General features: G+C 40.5%; 1 protein-coding gene across 1 annotated transcript in view; it reads right to left on the bottom strand.

Moving 5' to 3' along the window:
* The window catches only part of RBMS3 (RNA binding motif single stranded interacting protein 3), a 444,163-nt gene that overhangs the window by 77,093 nt on the left and 341,902 nt on the right, over positions 1 to 25,168 (bottom strand). The window contains exon 8 of the mRNA XM_026708139.2: positions 478 to 574. Coding sequence (XP_026563924.2) covers positions 478 to 574 — 97 coding nt within the window. The remainder of the gene's footprint in view (positions 1 to 477; positions 575 to 25,168) is intronic.

The raw sequence follows: 25,168 nt of genomic DNA, 5'->3' as shown, positions 1-25,168 counted from the left end.
TAGCCCAGAGTGGTGTTCTGCGAGGTTGATTATTTGCTTATAGAGATTTTATTACACAACTACAATAGGAGAGTTGTCAATGATTTTTTTGAGACCATCACTTCTTGTTTAAAAGATACACTTAGATTATAAACTGTAAACTGAAATCTTAATCTAGGGAAGTATCAATGTAAATTTTCTGGGATAATATATTGGGTAATTGTTAAAAACAGTTTAATTCTTACTCTAATATGATAATTAGAACAATGATATCTGAAAATTAAACTGATTTTTGTACTAACAAATATTTTCTTTTTTCTTTACATGAAGCATCATAACCAGAATACGTCAAGAATTGTAAATAACTCTCTTTTTTAAGTGCTACTAAACAACAAAGTTAATGTGCAGGTCTGGATTATATGTTGTATACATTTACCCTCCATTGTTATTCAGATCACAGATACTGAATCAGGAGTATACGAGGCAATTCAAACATACCTGATATGTGGAGACAGGGGAAGCAGCAATCAATGGAGTGATGGATGTCTGTGGAATCATGCGGTTTGTAGCAATATTGTACGTTGAGGAATAAAATCTGTGAACAAAACAAAAAAAGTAAGAAAAAGAAAAAAGAGGTAATGGACTGACATGGACTGCTTCATAAACCACTACCAACTAAAGGTAAATGTATCTGTAATAAATGTAAATCTCTATTGTAATTATTGTTAACCTTGTAGAATATTAATTAGAAAAGAATGGTGAGATATAAATCAGAAAAATTAACAAAATAAAGCAGTAAATGGGAATAATCGCCCTTTTATACTTCTGCCTTTTCATTAGCAAAATCATTAAAAAAAAATCCTGCACCAGTTTTTAGACTAACGTTAAGACATTGGGAGTTTTTAATTAAAAACTTGTTTTACTCAGATTTCTAATTAACTGTGAAGTCAGAGACTAACTCAGATTTCTAATTAACTGTGAAGTCAGAGACTAACCAAAAATAAGATTCTGATCTTTATTTCATATTAGTCTTGGAAATGGGCATTTTTTCAGATTTGTCCTAAAATTTATGTTTATTGTATTTGGCCTACAATCCTTCATATTGCAATAATACACAGTCCCTTTTTAGAAACGAAGAGAGGTCTGTTTGAAATATGAACATAAGAATATATACTGTTTTAATGGATTTATAATTCATATTCAATCAATATGAGTAACAGGAATGTCTGCTGTAGGATGATGAAGAGGAGGTTGTGAAAAAGAAAAACAATATGGCAACCACACCTGTGCAATTAAGGCAATATTTTATCCTAGCTTTATTATATCAGCCTTGCACCTCAAGAAAAAAAAAGTCCTAACCCCTACTCTGTTAAGGGATTTGTAGGTTTTATTTCTGAAAACAGTATTTAAAATGTGCATATTAAGGAACATCCATATTAAAAAAATAAATACTGGGAAACAGGTGCTCATAATAAAGCATACCCACACTTAAAAGGTATTATCAAAGTTAATGTTAAAACCAACAAACATAATCAATTGTATTAACTATTGTGTTGCCTTTTTTGTTTTTGTTTTTGGTTGAATTTTGAGATGGTTGCAGAAATAAGTCAATGTGAGCACTGTACTGCAGATAGTAAAAAAGAAAATATGAATGAAAATGAAGGGATTTTGTCTTTCTTGACTTTCTAAAGGCTTCATCAACATTTGGGAATTGGGAGGAGAAATTTATTTCTCCATAAAATTGTAGCAACAATTAAGACAAGATGAAGCCTTAATTTCTAAGCTTGCAGTTACATATTTACCTCAGAACAGAATAGATGAGAGACAGATATATGCAGACATAAGGATCGTATGATGTTGGAATTTGATAACGGGTATACTTTGTTGATAAAATAACGTTACTGATAATTAATTGCTTTGGGAACGTAAAAGGAACAAAAAATTATGTGCCACAAAATGAATACCATTATGAATAATACTGAATAATTACATGGGTTATTTCTGACTTTATAACCATTGCACTGCTTAGATTAATTTAACTACTGATTATTTAACTTTTTTTTTAAAGTGTCCCATTCAATTCTGACAAACTCTATTTATGATTAATGCAATGGATTCAAATTTCCCAATAAATAAAAATCATTAATTACTAAACACATTAGAATATATAAATAATATTAACGAGTTTAAAGATAATTAATGCCATGGATTAACAAAATAGTAATAGTTCAAAATGAAACTAAACCAAATTTACATTCACTTTCAGTTTCCAAATTATAGTGGAGGTGTTTTTTAAAAAATATTGTAGTGGTGAATATTTTCAGTGTAATAAAAATTGCATTTTATTCAAAAACTTGGGTTCTAAAATGTTTCTGTTTTGCAATAATGCTGATGAAAGACCAATTTTTAAGATAAAAGTGATGAGAAGTAAACTAAAAATGAACTAATTATAAATAGAATAAAATAGAATTAGAATATGTATCAGTGGTGGGATGCAATTTTTTTTACTACAAGTTCTGTGGGTGTGGCTTGGTGGGCATGGCAGGGAAAGGATACTGCAAAATCTCCATTCCCACCCCACTCCTGGGAGAAGGTTACTGCAAAATCCCATTCCCTCCCCACCCCACTAACCTGCTTTCCAACTCTGTTCTCCTGTGCAGGGCAACAAAAGAAGATCCAGGTGATCAGCTGGGACTCGGGAGGCAAAGAATAGATGGGGGTGGGGCCAGTCAGAGGTGGTATTTGCCAGTTCTCTGAACTACTCAAACTTTTCACTACCGATTCTCCAGAACTGGTCAGAACCTGCTGAATACCACCTCGTGTGTGTGTGTGTGTGTGTGTGTATGTGTGTGTGTGTGTGTGTGAGAGAGAGAGAGAGAGAGAGGTATGTATATATGTGTGTTAATTTATAGATTGTATAGGTAACCTTTAAAAACTAATGTTCTCAGAAAAAGAAAAAAGAGTCTTTAACTAAAAATGTAACATTTCAGAATAGCTTAGTAATATTAATAATTAATAACTGAACTGTGAAGCCCTGCGCTCAGTTATTCACACACCAATCATATCCCGCTTGGATTATTGCAATGTGTTATATATGGAGCTACTCTTGAAGAGCTTTCAGAAGCTACATAATCCAGTACTCAGAAAGTTTTGGAGGCCCTTAAGGTGGCAAATGTAATACAAGTATTATGCAAGCTAAGCTGATTGTCAAACTGCTTCTGGGTGTAATTCAAGATGTTAGTTATTACCTTTAAAGCCCTTCATGGCATGGGTCCAGGATAATTGTGGAATTATTTTTCCTAATGGGATTGGCCGACCTCACTTGTGCTGGCAGAAGGACCACATCAGCCAAGGAATTTCGGCTTGTGGAATCTAGAAGATACTTTTCTATTACAGCCCCTGTTCTCTGGAACATCTTGCCACAGAGATAAGATCTGCCCGCTCTCTTTAGGCCTTTAGGAAAGTCCTTAAACCCTGGCTAGGCTTGGGGTCCAGAAAGATGCTGCTGATTAGATGTGGTTGATACACTAATAGAAAGCCACCCCATCTCTCCTTTCCACAAGTTTTTAAAATTGTTTTAATTTTTGTAATTTTAATTCACTTTTAAATTATAATTACTTTATATGTTGTTATAATGTAAGCAATTCAGAGACTTCTGATCTGTGAGATGGCTGGCAAATAACATTCATAAATAAATTAAAATACATATCTATTATAAATATAAAAATAATTATAAAGTAAGGATAATTGTATTAATTATCAAAATTAATATTTCTCTGAAATTTGATAGTGGAAAAACAAATAATTTTTATGAATAAAGACAAGCAATCTGGAACATATCAAGCCATAGAAAATAATATAATCAACCACAAAGATGAAGTAAAGATAGATTTCTGTTTGTTTGTTTTTCATATTCTCAAACTGCTGCAAAAGTGTTTTAATAAAATTCAACAAGAAATTAATTATTATATAAAGAAATTAATTGCTATATACAATTTTTTATTATATTTTCTCTCACACAAATAGAGAGTGAGAGTGAGTGAGTGTGTGTGTGAGAGAGAGAGGGAGGGAGGGAGGGAGAGGGAGAGAGAGAGAGAGAGAGAACAAACTAAGGTCTTTTCCTTTTTATTTTGCCTGATATAAGGTTTTAGGGTGAAATTAAAAAGCTTCATATCCTATCCTTGTTTGAGCTTTTCCTAATGGGACTTGAAATCAACTTTCTTATTTTTTCATATGTTTAATGTTACTTTCAAGCAATTAACTGTATCCTCACTTCCTCCTGGCTCTTTTAGTGACTAGTTCAAAAGTCTTTGTTTCTTTGTTTCTTTTCAAAATACTTCTTACCTCCTAAGATAATATGTTGCAATGAATTTTGCAGCAGTCATGTAGTGGTAAAAAAAAAAAGGTATACAAAGTAGTTGAATACAAGAGGGATGATAAATAAATTTCATAATAAAAACATACAAACTGTCAATTTTTATGTCAAATCCTGACAAAAACATTCATAACAAAGAAAAGAAAAGTTTCCATAACTGTTGCCTTAATACATTCACCATATATATTATCTTACACCATCTGTTACCATCAGTTGCCACCCTTTACAGTACATTTGTTATAAGTAATATCTAGTTCATAGGTCATTATATTGAAGTTTAGCAAATTCTATATATTTGAGTAAAGCTTGCAACATATAAATTGGGTAATTTCTGCTAATAGCTACATAAGCTTAAGTAAGTCCCATAAATTGAAATAATACTTTTCAAAGTACTTTCTCATACTGCTTCAGTCTAAAATGGCCACCCTGAAAAGGAGGACTTAGCTGGACTAAGATTTGTGCAGGAGAGAAGAAAGAGGTGGACAACATAAGAACCAGGCAACTTGGCGCAACAATTAATTAAAAGGTACCCCAGGATGGTATTTTAAGAATTTTATGAAAGAATAAGAAAGCAGCAGATTTTTAAAGGGAAAGGAAAAAAAAGTGAAAATATCTTTGACAGGCTTCGAACCAGGATTGGAAGAAGCCGGAAAAAGATATCCAAACAAATTGAATTAAAATACATTGCTAACAAACAGGCACAATTTAAAGCTGGACTTAGGAGTTTTCAAAAAGAAGGAGGAAATATTCAAATTGAAGATTTTATTGTTTTGAATACCGAGGTTTGGAAACGTCCAAACAATAAAATGTGGGGGGAGGTGAGGACATTGTATAAGGGAGAGTGCCATCTGGTGGACAAAAATTTAAGCTGAAAAAGGGAAAGTTCCTATTTCTCTATGAATCAGATCTGATACAATGAAAAGGAAATATTGAAACAATATAACAAAGTATCCTAAAAAGTGAAAATTGAATTAGAACAAAAGAAAAAAATATGGATTGTTGGACTGATTGGTGATTTTGCTATAAACCCGGTTTGGGAATAGTTGTTAATCCAGAAAGCTTGAAGAAGAACAAAGAAAAAGATTGGTGATTGGTGGATTTTAATGACTATACTATATAAAAGTGTGTAACGATGATATCTCTGTGGGATCTAAAAATAGAACTTAAAAATTTGAAAGAACTACTACACGCAAGAAGAATAATGTGAAGAATATGAAGAAGAAACCTCAGAGAAAGAGGAGTTAGTTCAAGAAGAAGCCATCTTAAATGGACAATCAACACAAAGAACACCACAAAGAAGAGGAAAAAAGAAGGGGGGTTAAAAATGGGAGATTTAAAAAAGTAACTAAAATGAGGAAAATTTATGAAAATTGGAAAGACAGAAAGAAACAGCAAAGGGGAAAGGAAAATATATATAGAGAGAGGGACATAAATCAGAGGGAGAAAAGATTTGGAAAAACAAAAGATAATGAGGAACAGGAACAGAAAAGAAAGAAATATGGGAATTGTAAAATAAAGGAAAAATTTTCTTTACTTAGAATAAAGAAAACAATGGTTAATGAATTAAGAGGGGAGTCCGCATTGATATGAGGGGTAATAATAATGTACTTTGCAATTACAAATTATAGAATATAGTTTGAGAGGAGGGAGGGGCACTGATATCTTTTTAGAAGATGAATGCATTTTCTTATCTTTATTATTACAAGAAAGGTTAATGTTTATTATATATATTGAAATGATTGAAATAAATTGTGAAGTTTAAAAATGAGATTAATATCAGTGACCAAGCAAAATGGATTAATTGTTTCTTTCTTTTCTTTTTTTTTTTGATACCATAAACAAAATTTTATGGAAGTAAAGGGAGAAAATACATTGTGGAATCTGACTGAAAAGTACAACATAAAGGAGTTTACTTTTCTAGGGATTAATTAGTACAATAACCAAGTAAAATAGATGTTTAATTGGGAATTACAGATGAGGGAATTAAGGCATACTTAAACCACTGAGGTGACACTCCAAACTAGTAAAAGAGGAGGGGAAATTTATGTTTTGTTTTATGTGAAAAACTTGTATTAATCTAGACTTTATGAAAAGAATATGCGATGGAATTGCAAATTTGACAAGATAAAAAAGAATTAAAAGGGAATAAGTATGAAGATATGGAAACTATTAGTGATTTAAATGAGAAAAGAACGCTTTGGAAAAGGCAACGTTTAAAAGAAATGTTAAGGCTTAAGAAATACATTTGAAATAAATTGAAATGAACTGAGATGTTCATTTGTGAACAGATGTTTAGAATGAGGGCAATATTAATGAATAGCATTAACTTGCCTGTTCCTTTTCTTATATAAAAGTTGAGAGGTAAAATGAGAAAAGAGTACTTTGGGAAATGCCACACTTAAAAGAAATGTTAATGTTTAAAAAATATATCTGAAATAAATTGAAATGAATTGAGACAATGCTTAGAATGAAAGTAATATCACTTAACAGAATTAATGTGTTTGTTTCTTTTCTTATGTAAAAGTTGAAATGGAGAAGTAATAATAGAATTAAGTTAAAAATGGACAAGACAGAATGTTGAATGTAAAAATGAATATATAATTACTGTCATATTTGCATGTGACTCGGAATTATGTTGTACACTGAAAAGAACTTTTTTTAATATTGTTTGGGAAAAATTGAATAAAACTTGTTTTAAAAAAATTGTGTTCAAGATATTAGTCCCAACTTGCACATATTGGGGCAGGGCAATAAGAATCCAGTTGCACAAAGGAGTATTGATGACTAAAAGGGCCAGTTTGTCTGTTAGATGCTGTGGGATGATTGTGTTAAATGCCAAACTGAAATCAACAAACAGCATTCACACACGAGTGTTTCTTTCCTCTAGGTGTATCATGTTCAGATAAAGAACAGAAGAAATAACATCCTCTGTAGCGTGATTTGGACAGTAAGCAAACTGAAGAGAGTCAAATGTTGGAGGGAGGCTGGATACAATGTTTTTAATCAGCCCCTCAAAACATTTCATTATGATGGATGGGAGTGCAACTGGACAGTAATCATTGAGACCCATAATTGTAGACTTTCTTTTGGCACTGACAAAATAATAGCTGTTTTCAAACATGACAGGACCATTGCTTGCTGCAGTGAATGATTGAAAATATCTGTGACAACACAAGCCAACTCGTCTGCACATTCCTAAGAACTCAGCCAGGGATGTTATCTGCCTCTGCTTTCCGAATATTAACTTTCTGCAATGTTCTCCGAAGAGAGGTAGTATCAAAGCTAATCACTTGCTCATCAGGACGGGCACAGCTTTCCTCGCAGGGATGCCTCAAATCTTCCAAAAAATATGCTCAGCTCATTTTAAAAGTCTGTGTCGCCCTTGCCACACAGTGGAGCCATCTTATAATGGCCTGGATGCCTTGCCACATACACTTAGTGTTTGTCAGGTCCTAAAAATAGTTTTGAATTTTCTGACTATGAGCTTTCTTTGCTCTTTTTATGACGCTTTTCGAATTGGCTCTGGCAGTTTTAAGTGCCAGCATATCCCTGGATTTAAAAGCCACATTTAGCACTTTCAGCATCTTGATGTCATCCATGGTTTTTCATTTGTGGTCTCAACTATTAGAAAACTGCTATCTAGTCCTTCTTTTCATTAAATTAGACATACTCAATTCCAGCAACCATTCTTTATATGTTTTACCCTCCAGTCCCCTAATCATCTTTGTTGCTCTTCTCTGCACTTTTTCTTTTTTTACATTTTGGCCACAAAAGCTGGATGCAATAATCCATGTTACCACATGCATGCCAAGGCATAATACAGGAAAAATATTACTCCTGGGCAAATTAATACTTAAATATTACCAAATTATTACTGAAACAGAATTTTCAAAAAGTCTAATTTGAATTAGAAAGTCTTACTAAATAATAAAGTAGCAAGATTTTGTATATGTAGATCTCAAATATAGAATTGGATAGCTCTGTTGGAAAAGGCAGACTTTAGGACCAATGAGAATATTATGGAGAGCTGGTCATGTCCCCGTCAGACTCTGGAGGAAGACAAGCTGGAGTTGGAGACTGAGGCTTGGTTGGCTTTGAAGGAATGTGGGGAGGAGGCAGGCCAGGGCCCCTCAGGAGTGGAACGGCTTGCTAGCAGAGAGGAACGGGACCAGGACAACCAAGAGTGGCAGGCAGTGGAAATGAGAAAGACAGAGCTCAGGCGATGAGCAAGAACCTTCCCCTCCTGATCTCCGAGCACGGAGATGGAGAGGAGGTGGGAAGAGTGTAGGCCGACCTGACAACTTGAGAGGAGAGCGCCCTATCCCTATTCCTAAGGCACACCTGGAGATTGAGACTTAAGGAGACACTCAACTTTTTACCCCTATCAAAACCAGCAGAAATGGGTGATTCAAGTCTCATAACAAAGTCATATATAATAATGGATGACTCAAGTCTCATATTATATTCATATATAATATGAACTATAATACTTCCATTGAGATAGTCTTTATAGGTAGGTCCATACTATCAAAAGGATTAGTGCAGTGGCCTAGAGATGGAGTTCTTCCCTCACAATCAGGAGGCTGTTACTTTGATCCAGGGTAGAGGCAAATATTTCTGTCTCTGGGCACATTGAAAATGTATCTGCTGAACGAAAACTTCCACATTGGTGACAGAAAGGGCATCCGGTCATACTGTAAGGGATTATGGGATCATTAAAAGAGGATGATGATGATGATACTGTCAAAAGGATTATATTAGATTATCCGCACACTCAGAGCTTTCACATGATATCATTAAAGTATTTCTATCCAACAAAAACCATAAATATCCCAATCCTTGTCAGAGATGCTGTCGAGTGTGAACGAAAGCGTCCTAACATCATCTTATTTGGTCTAGAGAGGACATCAATAACAATGATGATATCACAATTGTCCGCAACATCATCAGTGACTATCAAGCATCAACCATCTCCCCGGATGAAATACTTGACATTTCCCACATTGGCCGAGAGCTCAAAAACAGAGACAGCTCTGTGGCCCCATGTTTCTGCAGGGTCATTTGCAACAATGAATTAACCAAATGTAAATCCATTTATACTATAAATTCATTCACCAAAAATGACACCAACCATAAAAACCTCTGATCTCATCCTGACCTAACCTTACAGCAATGTGCCCGCTCCCATATACTACGCACAGAACTCAAAAATCTTCTAGATAATGGAGAGAAGGACCTGTACATTGATTACTGTGCAGACTGTATCAAAAGAAAACCACACAACCCACAACTCAGCATCCAATCCTACTTCAACTAATCCACCATCACCCAAGACTAGGCATGCACGCCCCAACTACTTAAATTCAAACTACAACTGGCCTTAAATGCAAGCTACTCAATGCAAGAAGCCTTGTAAATAAAATACCTGAATTTCTCCTCTTACTAAATATGGCTAAATTCAAAATCATATTTGTCTGTGAAACATGGCTCAATGCATCTCTCCCTGACTCCATTACCACAGTAAGAGACTATCATGTATACCAATCAGATTGTGAAATCCATAGAGGAGGTGGTGTTGCTATCTTCTATAAAAAGTCCTTACATCTAAAAATACATTCAAGTTACTCAAGAGCTTGCTTTTGCTGAGACCATTATCTATGAACTGACCTTAAATATCACAGTTCGGTTCTTACTATGTTACAGAGCACCTGATTATGACATCGAACATGTAAACAAGCTAAATACAGTACTAACATGGGCAGCATCCTGCCCACACACTTTTATCTTTCTTGGTGACTTCAATGTACCTCATATTAACTGGACCCTAAACGAATGTACAACTGAACCCATACATGCAACCTTCTACAATGCTGTAACAAATCTGGGACTGGAACAACTAGTAACCAACAATACTAGGCTTAACAACTACCTCGATCTCATCTTCTGCAATACTTTGAATTCAACTTACGGAATACAAATTAAAGAACCCTTTTCCAACAGTGACCACAACATGATTGACTTTTGTCTCAACATACATCCACACAAAAATCATCACGACAAAATCCCCAATTATAACTTCAAAAAAGGCAACTATGATCTTATAATCAATGATCTCTCTTCCCTTGATTGGCAATTTCTATTCACTGGATACAATACTGTTGAAGACCATTACAACATATTCTTACTAGAAATCAAAACAGCCATCAAACTATATGTACCAATATCAACTCCCAAAACCAGGAACAACAGATTACGCATAACAATAAGGAAGTTTCAATCCAAAAAGAGATCACTTTGGTGGAAAAACAAATCTGGTAATGTTGCCAACTTCAAAAGCCTATACAAAAATTTATGCCACCAGATAAAAACTGAATGCACTAATTATCACATTAAACAAGAGGAAAACCTTCTACGCACCAATTCCACTCATGTTTTCTACAATTTTGTAAACAACAAACTAAAAGACTCAAGGTCCATCCCACCTCTGATAGGACCTAATGGTAAAGACTACAACAATGACACCATTAAAGCCAACATCTTTAACACATTCTTTGGCTCAGTATTTGTAAACAGCAATGGATCATGCTCAGTATTTCCTAGCCGAACCACAGAAAACTACAATGATCGATTTTACAGAAGACAATGTTGAAAAAAACACTACGAAATCTAAAACCATCCCTATCTACTTCTTTAAAAAGCTATCCACTGCCATAGCAGAACCTCTAAGCATAATCTTTGAAAATCTTCAGGAGCAGCTCCTTGCCAAAACTATGGTCACTAGCAAGGGTCATCCCCATCTTCCAAAAGGAAGACCCCAGCCTAGTTGAAAATTACAGACCAATCTCTTTATGCTGCATCACCTGTAAAGTCATGGAATCAATTATTAACCAATCCATTATCCTCCATTCAGAGACAAACAACCTACTCTCTAATAAAAAATTTGGTTTCAGGAAAAAACTATCATGTAATCTGCAACTCTTACACTGCAAAAACATATGGACTACACAACTGCAAAGCAATGGACGCAATCTACATAGTCTTCTGTGAAGCCTTTGATTCAGTGGTACATGACAAACTACTCCTAAAACTAAAATCTTATGGTATCTCTGGACACCTGCATAACTGGATAGAAGCATTCCTGTCAAACAGACAACAAATGGTCAAAATTGGGAGTGTCCTATCAAATTCTGTACCTGTCAATACTGGTGTCCCCCAAGGCAGTGTTCTAGGACCAATTCTCTTCATCTACATAAATGACCTCAATTTACGGAATTCAATTTATGGAATACAAATTAAAGAACCCTTTTCCAACAGTGACCACAACATGATTGACTTTTGTCTCAACATATGTCCACACAAAAATCATCATAATGACAGGATCCCCAATTATAACTTCAAAAAAGGCAACTATGACCTTATAGACAATGATCTCTCATCTCTTTATTGGCAACTTCTGTTCACTGGATGCAATACTGTTGAAGACCATTACAACATATTTTTACTTGAAGTCAAGAGTCATCAAATTATATGTACCAATAACAACCCCCAAAACTATAAAACACAAATTACCCATAACAATAAGGAAGCTTCAATCCAAAAATAAATCACATTGGTGGAAAAACAAATCTAGTCTTGTTGCCAACTTCAAAAGCAAATACAAAAATTTATGCCACCAGATAAAGACTGAATGCACTAATTATCACATTAAACAAGAGGAAAACTTTCTAATAAACAATTTGGTTTCTGAAAAAAAACTATCCTGTAATCTGTAACTCTTACACTGCAAAAACATACGGACTACACAACTCGATCAGGGCAAAGCAATAGACGCATTCTACATAGACTTCTGTAAAGCCTTTGATTCAGTGGTACATGACAAACTACTCCTAAAACAAAAATCTTATGGTATATATGGACACCTGCATAACTGGAGAGAAGCATTCCTGTGAAGCAGGCAACAAATGGTCAAAATTGGGAACGTCCTATCAAATTCTGTACCTGTCAACAGTGGTGTCCCCCAAGGCAGTGTTTAAGGACCAACTCTCTTCATACTCTACATCAATGGTTCCGAAACTTTTTCAGTCCACCACCCCCTTGCTGCTACAATTTCTTCCTCGGTGCCCCCCATCCAGGGGTGGGATTCAAATTTCTGTGGGTGTGGCCTAATTTGAGGGTCTGGCTTGCTGATCACGTGACTGGGCGGGCGTGGCTTGCTGGTCACATGATGGCTGGGCATGGCTTGCTGGTCACATGACCTGGTAGCTGTGGTTTGGTGGTCATGTGTCTGGGTGAGCATAGCCAGGTGACTGGCAAACCAAATACAAGTGGTTCTCACTTAATGGCCAGTTCTTTAGCAAGTGTTCTAATTTATGACTGGCCTCCCCAGAGCTACTTGACCTGTTTTTGGAGTTTTGACAGCCATGCACATACATACACACACACTCCCTTCTAACCCTGCTGGAGCAGGTCATTGGACTAGAATCACCAAAGCATCTCTGATTAGATTATAGCAGTGAATAGAATCTAAACAGAGATACTTTGCTGATTCTGGTTGATTTGTTTTATTTGTATTTCTTTATTTTATGTTGCTGAATTGCATTGACATGTGTGTCCCTTCTTATGCACAGCCAGAAGCTTTTGTGATTCTTTGCAGCAAAAATTACCAATCCCTGGCTTTGCTCTACTTTTCAAACGTACCGCCACTGCCGGCCCCACAGGCCCACCCCATTGAACCCATTCCCCCAGAGGGACCTGCCCAAGCAAGTCTGAGTGGAGTGGTGCACCAAGTCAATGGAGTGAACCTGAGAGAGGGAAAGAAACAGAGAGAAAAGAAAGAGAGAAAGAAGAAAAGAAAAAGGGAAAGAAAGAAAAAGGGACAAAGAAAGAAGGGAGGATGGAAGGAAGGGACAGAAAGAAAAAGAAATAAGGGAGGGAGAGAAGAGAAAGATAATGAGATATCTATTCTAGTCCAATCACCTACTCCAGCAGGGTTAGAAGGGAAGTATGTGTGTTTGTTCTACTTGTAATTCACCAGTACATTTTGGTTTTGCCTTCCTCAGAATTGGCACTGTAATACATTGGGGAAAAGTAATTTTTTAGGATGGAGGTCTGGTCCAACGGATCCAGTTTAAAGCCTCAACAAAATGTGAGAGCTTCCTCATAGTCTTGACCATGTTTCATTCACAAAACCTTTAATAGAAGCCAAAGATGTTTCAATATACTGGCAAAGATGTTTCAATGTGGAAAAGGGCCTCAAGTCTAAACTAGGCCTCATTTCAATCTGATGCATCAGGTCTCTCTCTCTCTCTCCCTCCCTCCCTCTCTCCCCCTCTTTCTTTTCTTCTTTCTCTTTCTTTTCTCTCTCTCACTTTCCCTCTCTCAGGCTCAGCCCATTGATTTGGTGCACTGCTCCGCTCGGACTTGCTTGGGCAGATCCCTCCAGTGCGGCGGGTTCAACAGGGTGGACCTGTGGGGCAGACACCTAGAACGCAGCAGTGGCGATGCGTTTGAAAAATAAAGTGCCAGACTGCCTTTGCTCTACTTTCCCTACGTGCCTGTGAGGCCGGCGCCTCCTTTCTCCCACATTTCTCCTTCCCTTTCCTTCCTTTTCTCATTTCCTCACTTGCTTTATTTTTTTTTTCTATTTTACACCAGGATCAAATAATAATAAAGAAATAATGAAGAAAAACCATTAGAAAAAGGACCCTTGTTATAGCAGCGCTTCCTATTCCACAGCTGAGATATACAAATTTCTGAGGGAAAAAAAGTTCATCACGACTCCACTTCTATGTCCGCATTTTTATATTGACAATTTCCCTCCAAAATGTTACTTTGGATATTTTTTTTCTGGTGAAAGTATTGATTATTGCGCTTTTGAAATGATGGGCAGATTTTGAAATTGTCTGAGGAAAGGAGCGGAAAATGGAGGAGAAACAGCCAAACTTTGTCCTGGGATCTTCATCAGGGGCTCTTTTGCAAGGAAAAGTGGGATCCCGAGCCACAGAAAGAAAGGGGGAGATGCTTTCCCATTGGGGGCTGAGGGGAGATCGGAAGGGGCCCTTCGAATGAGATGTGGGTTTCAAGGACGGAAAACGCTGTTTTCTCCTGTAAAGCCGAGAGATCCCTATGGAAATCCCCCCATCAAGGTGAGAGGGCCTGGGGAGAGGATCTGGCCGGATTGGGGGGGTTTCCCTGCAGATCCTCTCAGTCTCTTCCTGCATGGATTGTCAGCTGAGAGTTTTCCTGGCTTCCCTTCAGATTGGGGGAAGTGTGGGACTCCCAAGTCCTGGCTGGCTGTGGGGCTGCGCCTCCCCCCTTGTCCTCTGCAGTGCCTGCTGGGGGCTCCCCCCTTCCAGACTGAGCAGGGGGGCGAAGGACCCCTCTAGCTTGAGCTCCATTTTACTCATCTGGAGTATTCGCAGCTCCAGCCTGGTCGCTCTCTGGGCACTGTGGGAACTCAAAGGGCATCTAGTCCACTCCTCCAGGCACACAGAGAAAGGGAGTGATGAGAATCATGGGGGGGGGGTGCAAAAGGAAGTCCACCCTCCCCTCCGGAGCTGGCATGAAAGACCCCCCTAGAATGCAACCCCCAAGATTGAAAAGATCCCCCTCCCACTTTCTCTGCTTCTCTCCTCTGCTCAGAACTCTTTCCTCCATCAGGCGAAGTCAAGGGAGACTCTGCCCGAAGATAGATGACACTGGAGCAGGGAGAATTCCCATTCCCGTTTTTCTTGGAGTTTTGAGAAAAATGTTTCCTCCCACTCGACACACATTCCTCCTCTGACACACACACACACACACACACACACACACACACATACACCTTCATTTCATGGGTAGATTCTGCTGTGGGAAGAGCTGCTGAACAGGACAACAAGGGAGGAGACAACAAGGTAGCCATCTGAGTGCCACCTGTTCCCCCCCGAGGCTGCCGGACAGAGTGCCAGCACCACCCTGCTGCCTCTTGCGCCCCCTGCCAACCCCCTTGCCTCTTAGCGCCCCCTAAGGCATCCGCACCGCCCCTCAGGGGGCAGTACCATCCACTTTGGGAACGGTACTGCCCCCTGTATAAATGACCTCTGTGATCATATTAAGAGCAACTGGATTCTCTTTGTTGATGATGTAAAGCTATTCAACACCACTGACAATATTGCTACCCTTCAAAAAGACCTCGACTATGTGTCAGAATGATCAAACAAATGGCAACTTCAAATCTCAATTAATAAATGCTCTGTCTTACATATTGGCAAAAAATAATAATCAGAAAAAAAAAATACAAGCTGAATAGTCAAGACCTTGTTGATGATCCAAACTCTGTCAAGGACCTTGGAGTACTCATTTCTAATGATCTAAGTGCTAGAGCCCACTGTAAGTACATAGCCAAAAGGCATTAAGAGTTGTTAACCTAATCATGTGTAGCTTTTTCTCTGGTAATATCACACTACTAACTAAAGCGTACAAAACATTTGCTAGACCAATACTTGAACACAGCTCATCAGCCTGGAACCCGCATTACATATCTGATATTAATACATGATATTAATACAGAATGTCCAGAAATATTTCACAAGAAGAGTTCTCCACTCCTCTACTCATTGTAGAATATCTTATGCCACAAGACTTGAAATTCTAGACCTAGAAAACCTTGAATTACACCGTCTTTGGTCTGATCTAAGTATGGTATGTAAAATCATACATTGCAATGACTTACCTGTCAATGAATACTTCAGATTCAACCATAACAACGCAAGAGCACACAATAGATACAAACTGAAGGTTAACCGCACCAAACTTGATTGCAGGAAATACGACTTCAGCAACAGAGTGGTCAATGTCTGGAATACTCTACCTGACTCTGTGGTTTCTTCCCCAAACCCCAAAACTTTAACCTTAGACTGTCTACTATTGACCTTACCCCTTTCCTAAGAGGTCTGTAGGGTGCGTGTATAAGCGCACCAACATGCCCACTGTCCCTGTCCTATTGTTTCTTTTATTTTTCTTATATGTACCCATTTCATGTATTCATAACTATGTATATACTTATACCTATTATCTTGAAAGCGATTTACAAATAAATAAATAAATATAGTGTGATAAGCATGCATAAGCGCACAATCATGCCTACTGGCCCTGTCCTATTGTCCCCAATTATTAGTTCCTATTTCTTGTATTTAAACTTATGTTTGTTCTTGTTTCTGTTATATTGTAAGCTCTTGACAAATAAATAAATAAATATTATTATTGGAGATTTGAATGCAAAAGTGGCAGAAATGGAAGAAACAGGGATCACAAGCACATTTGGCCTTGGTGAATGAAATGAGGCAGGAAAACATCTGATTCAGCTATGCCATGAACAATAGCAAAGCATAATCAGCACATGGTTTGAGCAACCAAAGCAACAATTATATATTTTGATTTCCCCAAATGAAGAACATTAAAACCAAACTGGCTACATATTATGTCAAAAGAAGTTCAAAAGTTCCATCCTCAGTGTGAAAAATTATCAGATTCAGATTGTGGGTCATGAACTGTTAGCTGCCAAAGTAAAATTCAGGTATTGCAGTATCAAACAACTACCCATGATTCAGAAATTTTCAGTTGAAGTTAAAAACATATTTGAACTGTTCAACTTCACATAAAGACAACTAGATAAGTTGTGGAAGGAATAAACACAATGGTCATGGAAGTAGCACAAAATCATATTACATACAAGAAACCAATGAAATTGACGAGATGGATACAAAAGCCATTGGTGACAGGGAAGAAATATGAGGACTAAATAAATACAAAGCCTTTGATTGCGCTGGCCATAACAAGTTCTGCAACTTCCTCAAAGAACTGGAAATACCACCATACCACATCCAGATCTTTCAGTCATTGTACTCTGATAGATAGCCATCAGAAGGAGACACAAAATGGTTCAGAATTGAAAAGGACACTTGGCAAGGTTGCATCCTGTTATCATGTACATGTACACAGACACAGACATAGTTATGACAATTGGAGGAATCTACCATTGGGGTTAAAATTGGTGGTAGGAATATCAATAACGTATGATATGTAGGTTATACAGCATTGGTCATGGAAATCCAGGAGGATCTGGAGTGCCTAATCCTGTCAGTCAAAGATGAAAGTGAAAAATTTGGAGTGTATCTTAACAACAAGAAAACAAAGATAGTGACAATTACAGAGAATACACAGATCAGAGTGATGATAAAACCCTAAAAACAATAAAGGAATTCTTTTTCCTGGTCCCTAATATCACAAAGTGGTGACTGCAGTCCTACCAAATACATAATAGTTAATTATTTTTCCAATTGCAACTTATGGCTGTGAAACTTGGATTCTGAAAAAGGTAGAAAGGAGAAATGTGGACATATCTGAATTGTGATGTAGGTGGTGACTATTTCACATTCAAATAGACAGTAAAAAATAACAAAGAAGTCTTAGACCAAATCTTACGCAAACATATCCCTTGAAGTCAAGATCATACTTTGGTCATGTCATAGAAGCTAACTTATTTGAAAAGTTCATCATACTGGGAGTGATCAGCAGAAAAAGAAGGGACCACCTGTACTCTAAAAACCACAATATCTGCTGGTTGGACACTATAAAGGACAACACTGGAATGACCATGGCATATCTGAAGGAGGCAGTGTGACACCCAGGAGCATGGAGAATGCTGATCCACAGAGCGGCTGAGAGTTAGACACTATTGAATGGTTGTTGACAACAAGGAGAAAAGATCTATTATTTTCTGTAGGACAGATTCCTTTACTAAACTTATTTTAAAACTTGTACCACAGCAAGAATTTATATGTAGAAGCTGATTCATAACAGGTTGGAGATAGATTTAGGATTACACTGTATATTACATTGTGTATCCTTTCAAAATAGTATGGGAAAGCAGTACTGGGAAAGCAGAACATGTGGAAGAATAAAAGCCATATAACATGCTCTTCTACAGATAAGTCTAGATCAGAGGTGTCAAACTCAAGGCCTGTGAATTGGATCCTGCCCACAGAGCCAGCCTGGAAATATCGAAGGACCAGCCGCAGTGCCTCTGCCAGCCAAAATGGGCTGCAAGAAGGGCTTGTGTGGCCCCTCGCTGCCCATTTTTGCCTTCTTGGCCTCCAGCAGCACTCTGCCAGTCAAAAAAAGGGCCACGCGGAGGCCACATGAGGCCCCCACATCAGCCGTTTTTGGCCTCCCTGGCCTCCAGAAGCACTCTACCAGCTGAAAATGGACTGTGTGGGGCTTCTGCATGGCCCATTTTCAGCTGGCAGAGTGCTGCTTTTACCATTGTTCATACCTTGCTGTTGTGCATTTCTTCTGTTCTTTAAATATCTTGCTTCTCTCTTTCATCAACTCCATCTAACACAGAACCAAACCAAAAACAAGCAGTTTCAGCTGTTCATATCCTGTATGGCTAAAGATCTGGCTCATCTTGCAAAATGATTTTCATTTTTAAAAGTAGCAGTCTTTCAGAAACAAACTCTGCATGAATATTCACTTGGCTATCCATGTTTTAAACCATAACTTAAAATATTTGTTTATACTGATGTTAGATTATTGCTAAGACCTTAAGTTAAATTTTGATTAAATTTAATACAACTGGACGGAGTTTGCAGAAGTTTTGAACCCTCCCCTCCAATCATGATTTATATGATTATATTAGAGTTCTAGGTATCAGGAATTACTAAACTTTTAGGATTTGAGGATCACATTTAGTGTAGTGGTCACATTCTTGTACCTAATGACGCGTTTAAAAACTGCACGTGGCAGGACTAACAAAATAGGGCAAATGGGAAAGTAGACAGAACCAGGATAATAAAAATGAACTAGAAACTAAATTCAATTAATTTAATACACAAAATAAATTTTCTGTCTCCAAACCAGACTGCCACATGTAATCCATCCTGCATTGAAAGCTCCTGGATTAAAGTTGTGAATAGGGCTTCAAATACTACTTTCAATGGAGAAAGCAGACATGCATCTATTAATCACTATATGCCTGGCTTACTTATTTAACCCAATTTTCTGATGTGGCAGAATGCCTCGTTACAGGGAGTATAATACAGCCGGCTAAAATGAAGTATGTTTTGTAAACACAGTCAAAAAGTGAGTTCCAGCAAGGGTAGAGAATTAATATCAGCTCTTCTAAATACTCAGTTCTGAGGAAATGGGCACAGAATGCAAAAGATATTTGCAAACATACAAGCATGGAAGGAAAATTCCTAGGCTTCCCTTTGTCATTTATATACATGGCAGTTTCATTAAAATTGTACTCTAAAAACATTAATCACTATGCAAAAAGAAAAAGAGAAAAGAAAAGAAAAAGTGGACATTTTGCTATGTTAGACAACATGGTATATGTTAAGTTTGGGTAATGAGAGGCTGAACCAGAGCATGAGTGCAACAAATACTTTATTGTGATAATAAAGGACTGAACGTGCTAGCCAAGCCTGGAACTGGCTCGCAGCGATCAGCAACTGGTTGGACCCCGCAGCCTGCTTTTATAGCTGGCTGCTGGGGAGAACCAACCAATGAGCGAGGGCAGCCGCCCCGCAACGCGAACGGACCTGAGTGGGAACTCCTTAGAGTTCCAGGGACATAACACCCCTTTCCCCCAAATGCGAACACGCATAGTCTTTGAGATAGGCGGGAGGTTTATGCTGGCGCCCAGAACGGCGCAACTCTGGTGGGTTGTCTGTCAGTTCAGAGTCTGTGGGGGAAGGCAGGATCGGTAGGGAGTCACGAACGCGTCCCTCGGTTCGGGTTGGCTCGGGACTCGTAGGGCTGGTCACTGGGGATGTGCTCCCGTTGACTGGTTCGGACTGGTCCGCCATCTGGACGTCGCTGTCCGTGTTCGGGTTCCCTGGAACGGCTGCTGGTGTAAGCAGGTCACCGGAGTTGGTGCTGATGTGGGGTTGATGCTGTGGCCACGCCCCGGTCTGTAATTCTGAGTCACTGCTGACGAGAGTGCCGTGGCGCCTTCGCAGCTGGTCCAGGTGCCTTCTCCAGACTCGGCCGTCCTCCAGTCTGACCCGATATGACCTGGGTCCGGTGATGGCCACGATCTCGCCCGGGATCCACAGAGGGTCTCCAGCGAAGTTCCTCGCGAATACGGGTTCCTGTAAGACAAAATGCCTAACCCCCGATGTGGAAGCGAGGGGGGAGTCAGGGCAGTAGTGTGGGTGAAGCCTGTCCAATACAGTCCGCAGGCGTCTACCCATCAGGAGCTCAGCTGGGGACTTATTTGTGACTGTGCACAGAGTTGAGTGCTGGCTCATCAGGAAACGGGAGAGTTTGTGGTGCCAGTCATCCTTGCTGAACTTAGCTAGAGCTTCTTTAGTGGTCCTGACGGCTCTTTCAGCCAATCCGTTACTGGCAGGATGAAATGGGGCCGTGAAGATGTGGCGGATGCCCAGGTTGGCAGCGAAACGGCTGAACTCGGCTGATGCGAACTGGGGACCATTGTCGGAAACAATGGAGTCTGGAAGCCCGTGTGTTACAAACAGGCAAGTTAATACCTTGGTGATCGCTAGTGTGGTGGTTGTGGATAGTTGTGCCACGTCAATCCACTTAGAGTAGGAGTCCACGACCACCAGGAACATTTTTCCGTGCAACGGGCCGGCTAGGTCGATGTGAATTCTGGACCACGGAGCGCTGGCGCTTTCCCACTTAGTGGGGTGGCAATTGGAGGGGCTGGACGGGATTCCTGGCAGGGATGGCAGGAGCTTACCCATCTGAGGATGTCTTCGTCGAGGCCTGGCCACCATACGTAACTGCGTGCTAATGCCTTCATTCTGACGATGCCAGGGTGCCCTTCATGCAACGCTCCAGAACTCGGGTGCACGCAGTGAGGTCGGGATGACCACTCGAGTGCCCCACAGCAAACAGCCCTGCAAACTGGATAATTCCTGTAGGCGGGTCTTGAAAGGTGTAAATTTGTTTTCAACATCACCGCCCGGCCACCCCCTCCTCACCCAGTCCAGTACCTGGGCGATCGTTGTATCAGTCTTGGATTTGGCCGCGATGTCAAGGGCAGTGATGGGGAGGTCCAATTGGGTGACCTCAAAGATAGCATGGACCGGTGCAGGGTCTTCAGCTGGAGCCGGCAGGGGGCAGCGGCTAAGGGCGTCTGCGTGGGACAATGTTTTACCTGGGCGGTGTATGAGTCTATACGAGTATGCCGCTAGGAAAAGGGTCCATCTCGTCATTCTAGGAGACAGGACTTGAGGGGTCTGTTTGTCCCCAGCTAGTAGACCCAGGAGAGGCTTATGATCCGTGACCAGCTCGAAAAAGTGGCCAAAGAGAAATTCGTGAAATTTCTTCACTGCTGCGACAGCTGCTAGAGCTTCATATCGATTTGGCTATAATTTCGCTCTGTCGCAGAGAGAGTCCTGGAAAAAAAGCGATGGGAGCCTCGGAGCCACTGGGGAGCCTGTGGCTTAACACTGCCCCAATTCCAAAAGGGGATGCGTCTGCTGCTAGCACTAATGGAAGGTTGGGGTCGAACTGAATAAGGACCGCCTCTGGCGTGAGTAGTGATTTGACGGCGCGAAAGCGGAGTCTTCTTTGTGACCCCAGTGCCAAGGCGATTTTTATCCAACAGTCTGTGCAGGGGTTCTGCCACTGATGCTTTATGGGGCAGGAAGGATGCGTAAAAATTCAATAGCCCCAAGAAGGCCTGCAGTTCTGTTTTGGAGGTTGGAGTGGGTGCCTCGTGAATTGCCTTAACCTTGGACTCCAGGGGGTGAATGCCTGAGGCGTCAATTTTATAACCCAGAAAGTCCACCTGTCTAGTGGCAATGGCACATTTTTCTTTTTTAATTTGAGGCCATGCTGTCTGAACCTCTCTAACACTGCTCAAACTCTCTGGAAGAGTAGGGGTCTGTCCCTGGCCGAGACTAAGATGTCGTCGAAGTAGGGTACTACACCAGGGAGGCCCTGCAAAATCCGCTCCATGAGGGATTGAAAAATGCCTGGGGCAACACTTACGCCAAATTGGAGACGCTTGCACTGGAAAGCACCCCTGTGGGTGACAATGGTCTGGAGTTCCGCTGTTTGGTTGTCAACTGGGAACTGTTGATACGCTTGAGATATGTCCAATTTGGCAAAAATGCTGCCAGGTTCAAAAGTGTGTAATAAATGCTGAATGACGGGCACTGGGTAAGCGCTAACTTGTAAAACTTATTAATTGTGGTTTTGTAGTCCGAGCAAATTCTCAGGCTACCGTCTTTTTGAGGGTGTGACAATGGGCGTCTCCCATTTGGCGAAATCTGTTGGCTCAATGACCCCTTGTTTTAATAATTTATCCAATTCCGCATCTAATTTAGGCTGAATAGCGAATGGGACTCTACGCGGTTTTAGCCTGATTGGGACTGCCTGGGGGTCGACTGAGAATGAGATAGGGGTACCGTTATAACACCCCAGCTCATCGCTGAATACATCTGAGTAATCAGCGAATAAGGAGTCAGTGTCAGAGGTTGAGACAGCATGGACTCCTGTTAGCCCTAGGCCGAGATGGGGAAACCAATCAAGCCCCAAGAGTGTGGGGAGGTTGCCGTTAACTACCACTAGAGGTAGGTGACCTTTGAAAGTTTTAAAATTGACAAGGAACTTGCCTCTGCCGATTACAGGAATGTCCTTCCCTGGTAGTCCTTCAGGCTAAACTGGCACTTCTGGAGCCAGCTTCTTGATAGACTGGGCTGTAGCCTCTTGAGGGTGCTCCACGAGATAATTGAGAGCGCTGACCCTGTGTCAACCTCCATGCGACAAGGTTTACCTTCTAACAAAACGGAGAGAGATTTTACTAATGGTATGGCAAGTGTGCTTGGCGTGGTGGTGAATGCGACAGTTCAATACTTGCCTCTGCGGTCCAGAATGTGAGAAGGAAGGGTGCCTTTGTGCCGAGTTGTGAGAGGCTTGACAGACTCTCGCGATGTGCCCCTTTTTGTGGCAGATGTTGCAGGTGGCTCCTTTGAATTTGCAGGTGGCCCTCGGATGAGATCCACCACAGGATAGGCACAGGGTGATGTGCTTGGGTGGATTGATGCTTTCTTGCTTGGCTCCTACCTGCGGTTGCCTGGCGTTGGTGAGGCGGTGGATGTCGATTTCATCACTGGGGCCTTCCTCTATGACCACCTCCTCGGAGTGGACTGGAACTGTCGTTAACTTGGAAGTAGGACCATGGATTTCGGTGGCTGAGTGTGCTGCCAGCTCTGCTGCCAGGGCCTCCTCGGCGGCTTGTGCGAGGTTGAGGTCCTTCTTAGCGAGTAGGCGCCTTTGGAGGTGGAGATCCTTGACTCCGCAGACTAGCTGATCGAGGAGCATGTCCTCCAGATAGGTTCCAAACCCACAATGGAGTGCTGCGGTCCTGAGGGCGGCCATGTACTGGTTGATGGTCTCTTTGTCTGATTGCTTCCTCATACAGAAGGTGAATCGCCTGGCAATCTGTGAGGGTCTGGGAGAATAGTGGTTAGTAAGGATTTCTAACAGTTCTGACCATGGAACGTTTTTAACTCACGTGGAGCCACGAGTGCTGTGGCAGTGTCAAAGACGATGGCTCCACAGTAGATCAGGAAATATGATTTTTTCCGGTGCTCCCCTGCATCAGCCAGCCCAATTGCGTCGATGTAATGGTTAAAGCGGTTCTTGTATGACTCCCACTTCTCCTCATCCGGCTTGAACGCTGGGAAGACCGGATTGGAATTCATAGTGAGGAAATCAGGCTGTATAATCTGTAGGAAAAATCTCTCTGGGGCAGCAGCAGGAAGGTTTCTTGTGCCTGTGGCAGGCAAGTGACTTTCAGCTCAGGAGAGGCTTTTCGCAGCTCTCTCTCTGGGCTAACACGAGGTTAGGCTGCCGGCCGTTGGCAGCGTTTTGAAATTCGCGCCTGCGTGGGCGTCAGTGACTTTGAATTACAGCACCGCGCTGTACTTTTAAGGCAGAAATTCAAATGACAGCCGTTTGAATTTCGCGCCTAAAGAAAACGAGCAGCTGCGGGTCGCAGCGCTTCACTTTCCCTGTAGCTAGGCTAACAAGCGGCTACAGACACTTCTCACTTTCGTTGCTTGCTGACCGCTTTCTCTGGCTGCGGATCAGCGTTCGCTCTCGTTGCTTGCTGACCGCTTTCTCTGGCTGCGGATCAGCGTTTGCTCTTATCGCCTGCCGATCGTTCTCTCTGGCTACGGCTCAGCGGCTAGTGATTCAGCGGTTGCATTGTGCTTCTGGTAGCCATCCCACCTTCATCGCCAGTGTTAAGTTTGGGTAATGAGAGGCTGAACCAGAGCATGAGTGCAACAAATACTTTATTGTGATAATAAAGGACTGAACGTGCTAGCCAAGCCTGGAACTGGCTCGCAGCGATCAGCAACTGGTTGGACCCCGCAGCCTGCTTTTATAGCTGGCTGCTGGGAGAACCAACCAATGAGCGAGGGGCAGCCGCCCCCGCAACGCGAACAGACCTGAGTGGGAACTCCTTAGAGTTCCAGGGACATAACAGTATACTTCAAGATGAAATCACTTGGAGGTTTATCACATCTCCCCCCTTGCCCCCCAGTGGACCACCAGTCCCATACTTACTTCTCATATCCTAAGGCCAGGATCTCTGATAATTTCTTCTGCCATTAGAATGATTCCACTTTATTAGAAGTGCTTGCTGGACCATAAAGTATCCAGTCATGCAGTTACTTTGGGGAGTTAAGATGGCCTGTGAACTCGGATTTTAGAGCTCATTCAGGAAACCATTTTGCTCTTAGCATTTTCAAAAAAGTAGTATAGTTAACTAAAGAAAACTATAGTATAGAA

This window comes from Pseudonaja textilis, chromosome Z (assembly GCF_049901715.1).
Source record: "Pseudonaja textilis isolate UNSWEBS1 chromosome Z, rPseTex1.2, whole genome shotgun sequence".
Classification (NCBI taxonomy): domain Eukaryota; kingdom Metazoa; phylum Chordata; class Lepidosauria; order Squamata; family Elapidae; genus Pseudonaja; species Pseudonaja textilis.
The sequence above is the reverse complement of the archived record's forward strand: the minus strand, read 5'-3'. Positions and strand labels throughout refer to the sequence as shown.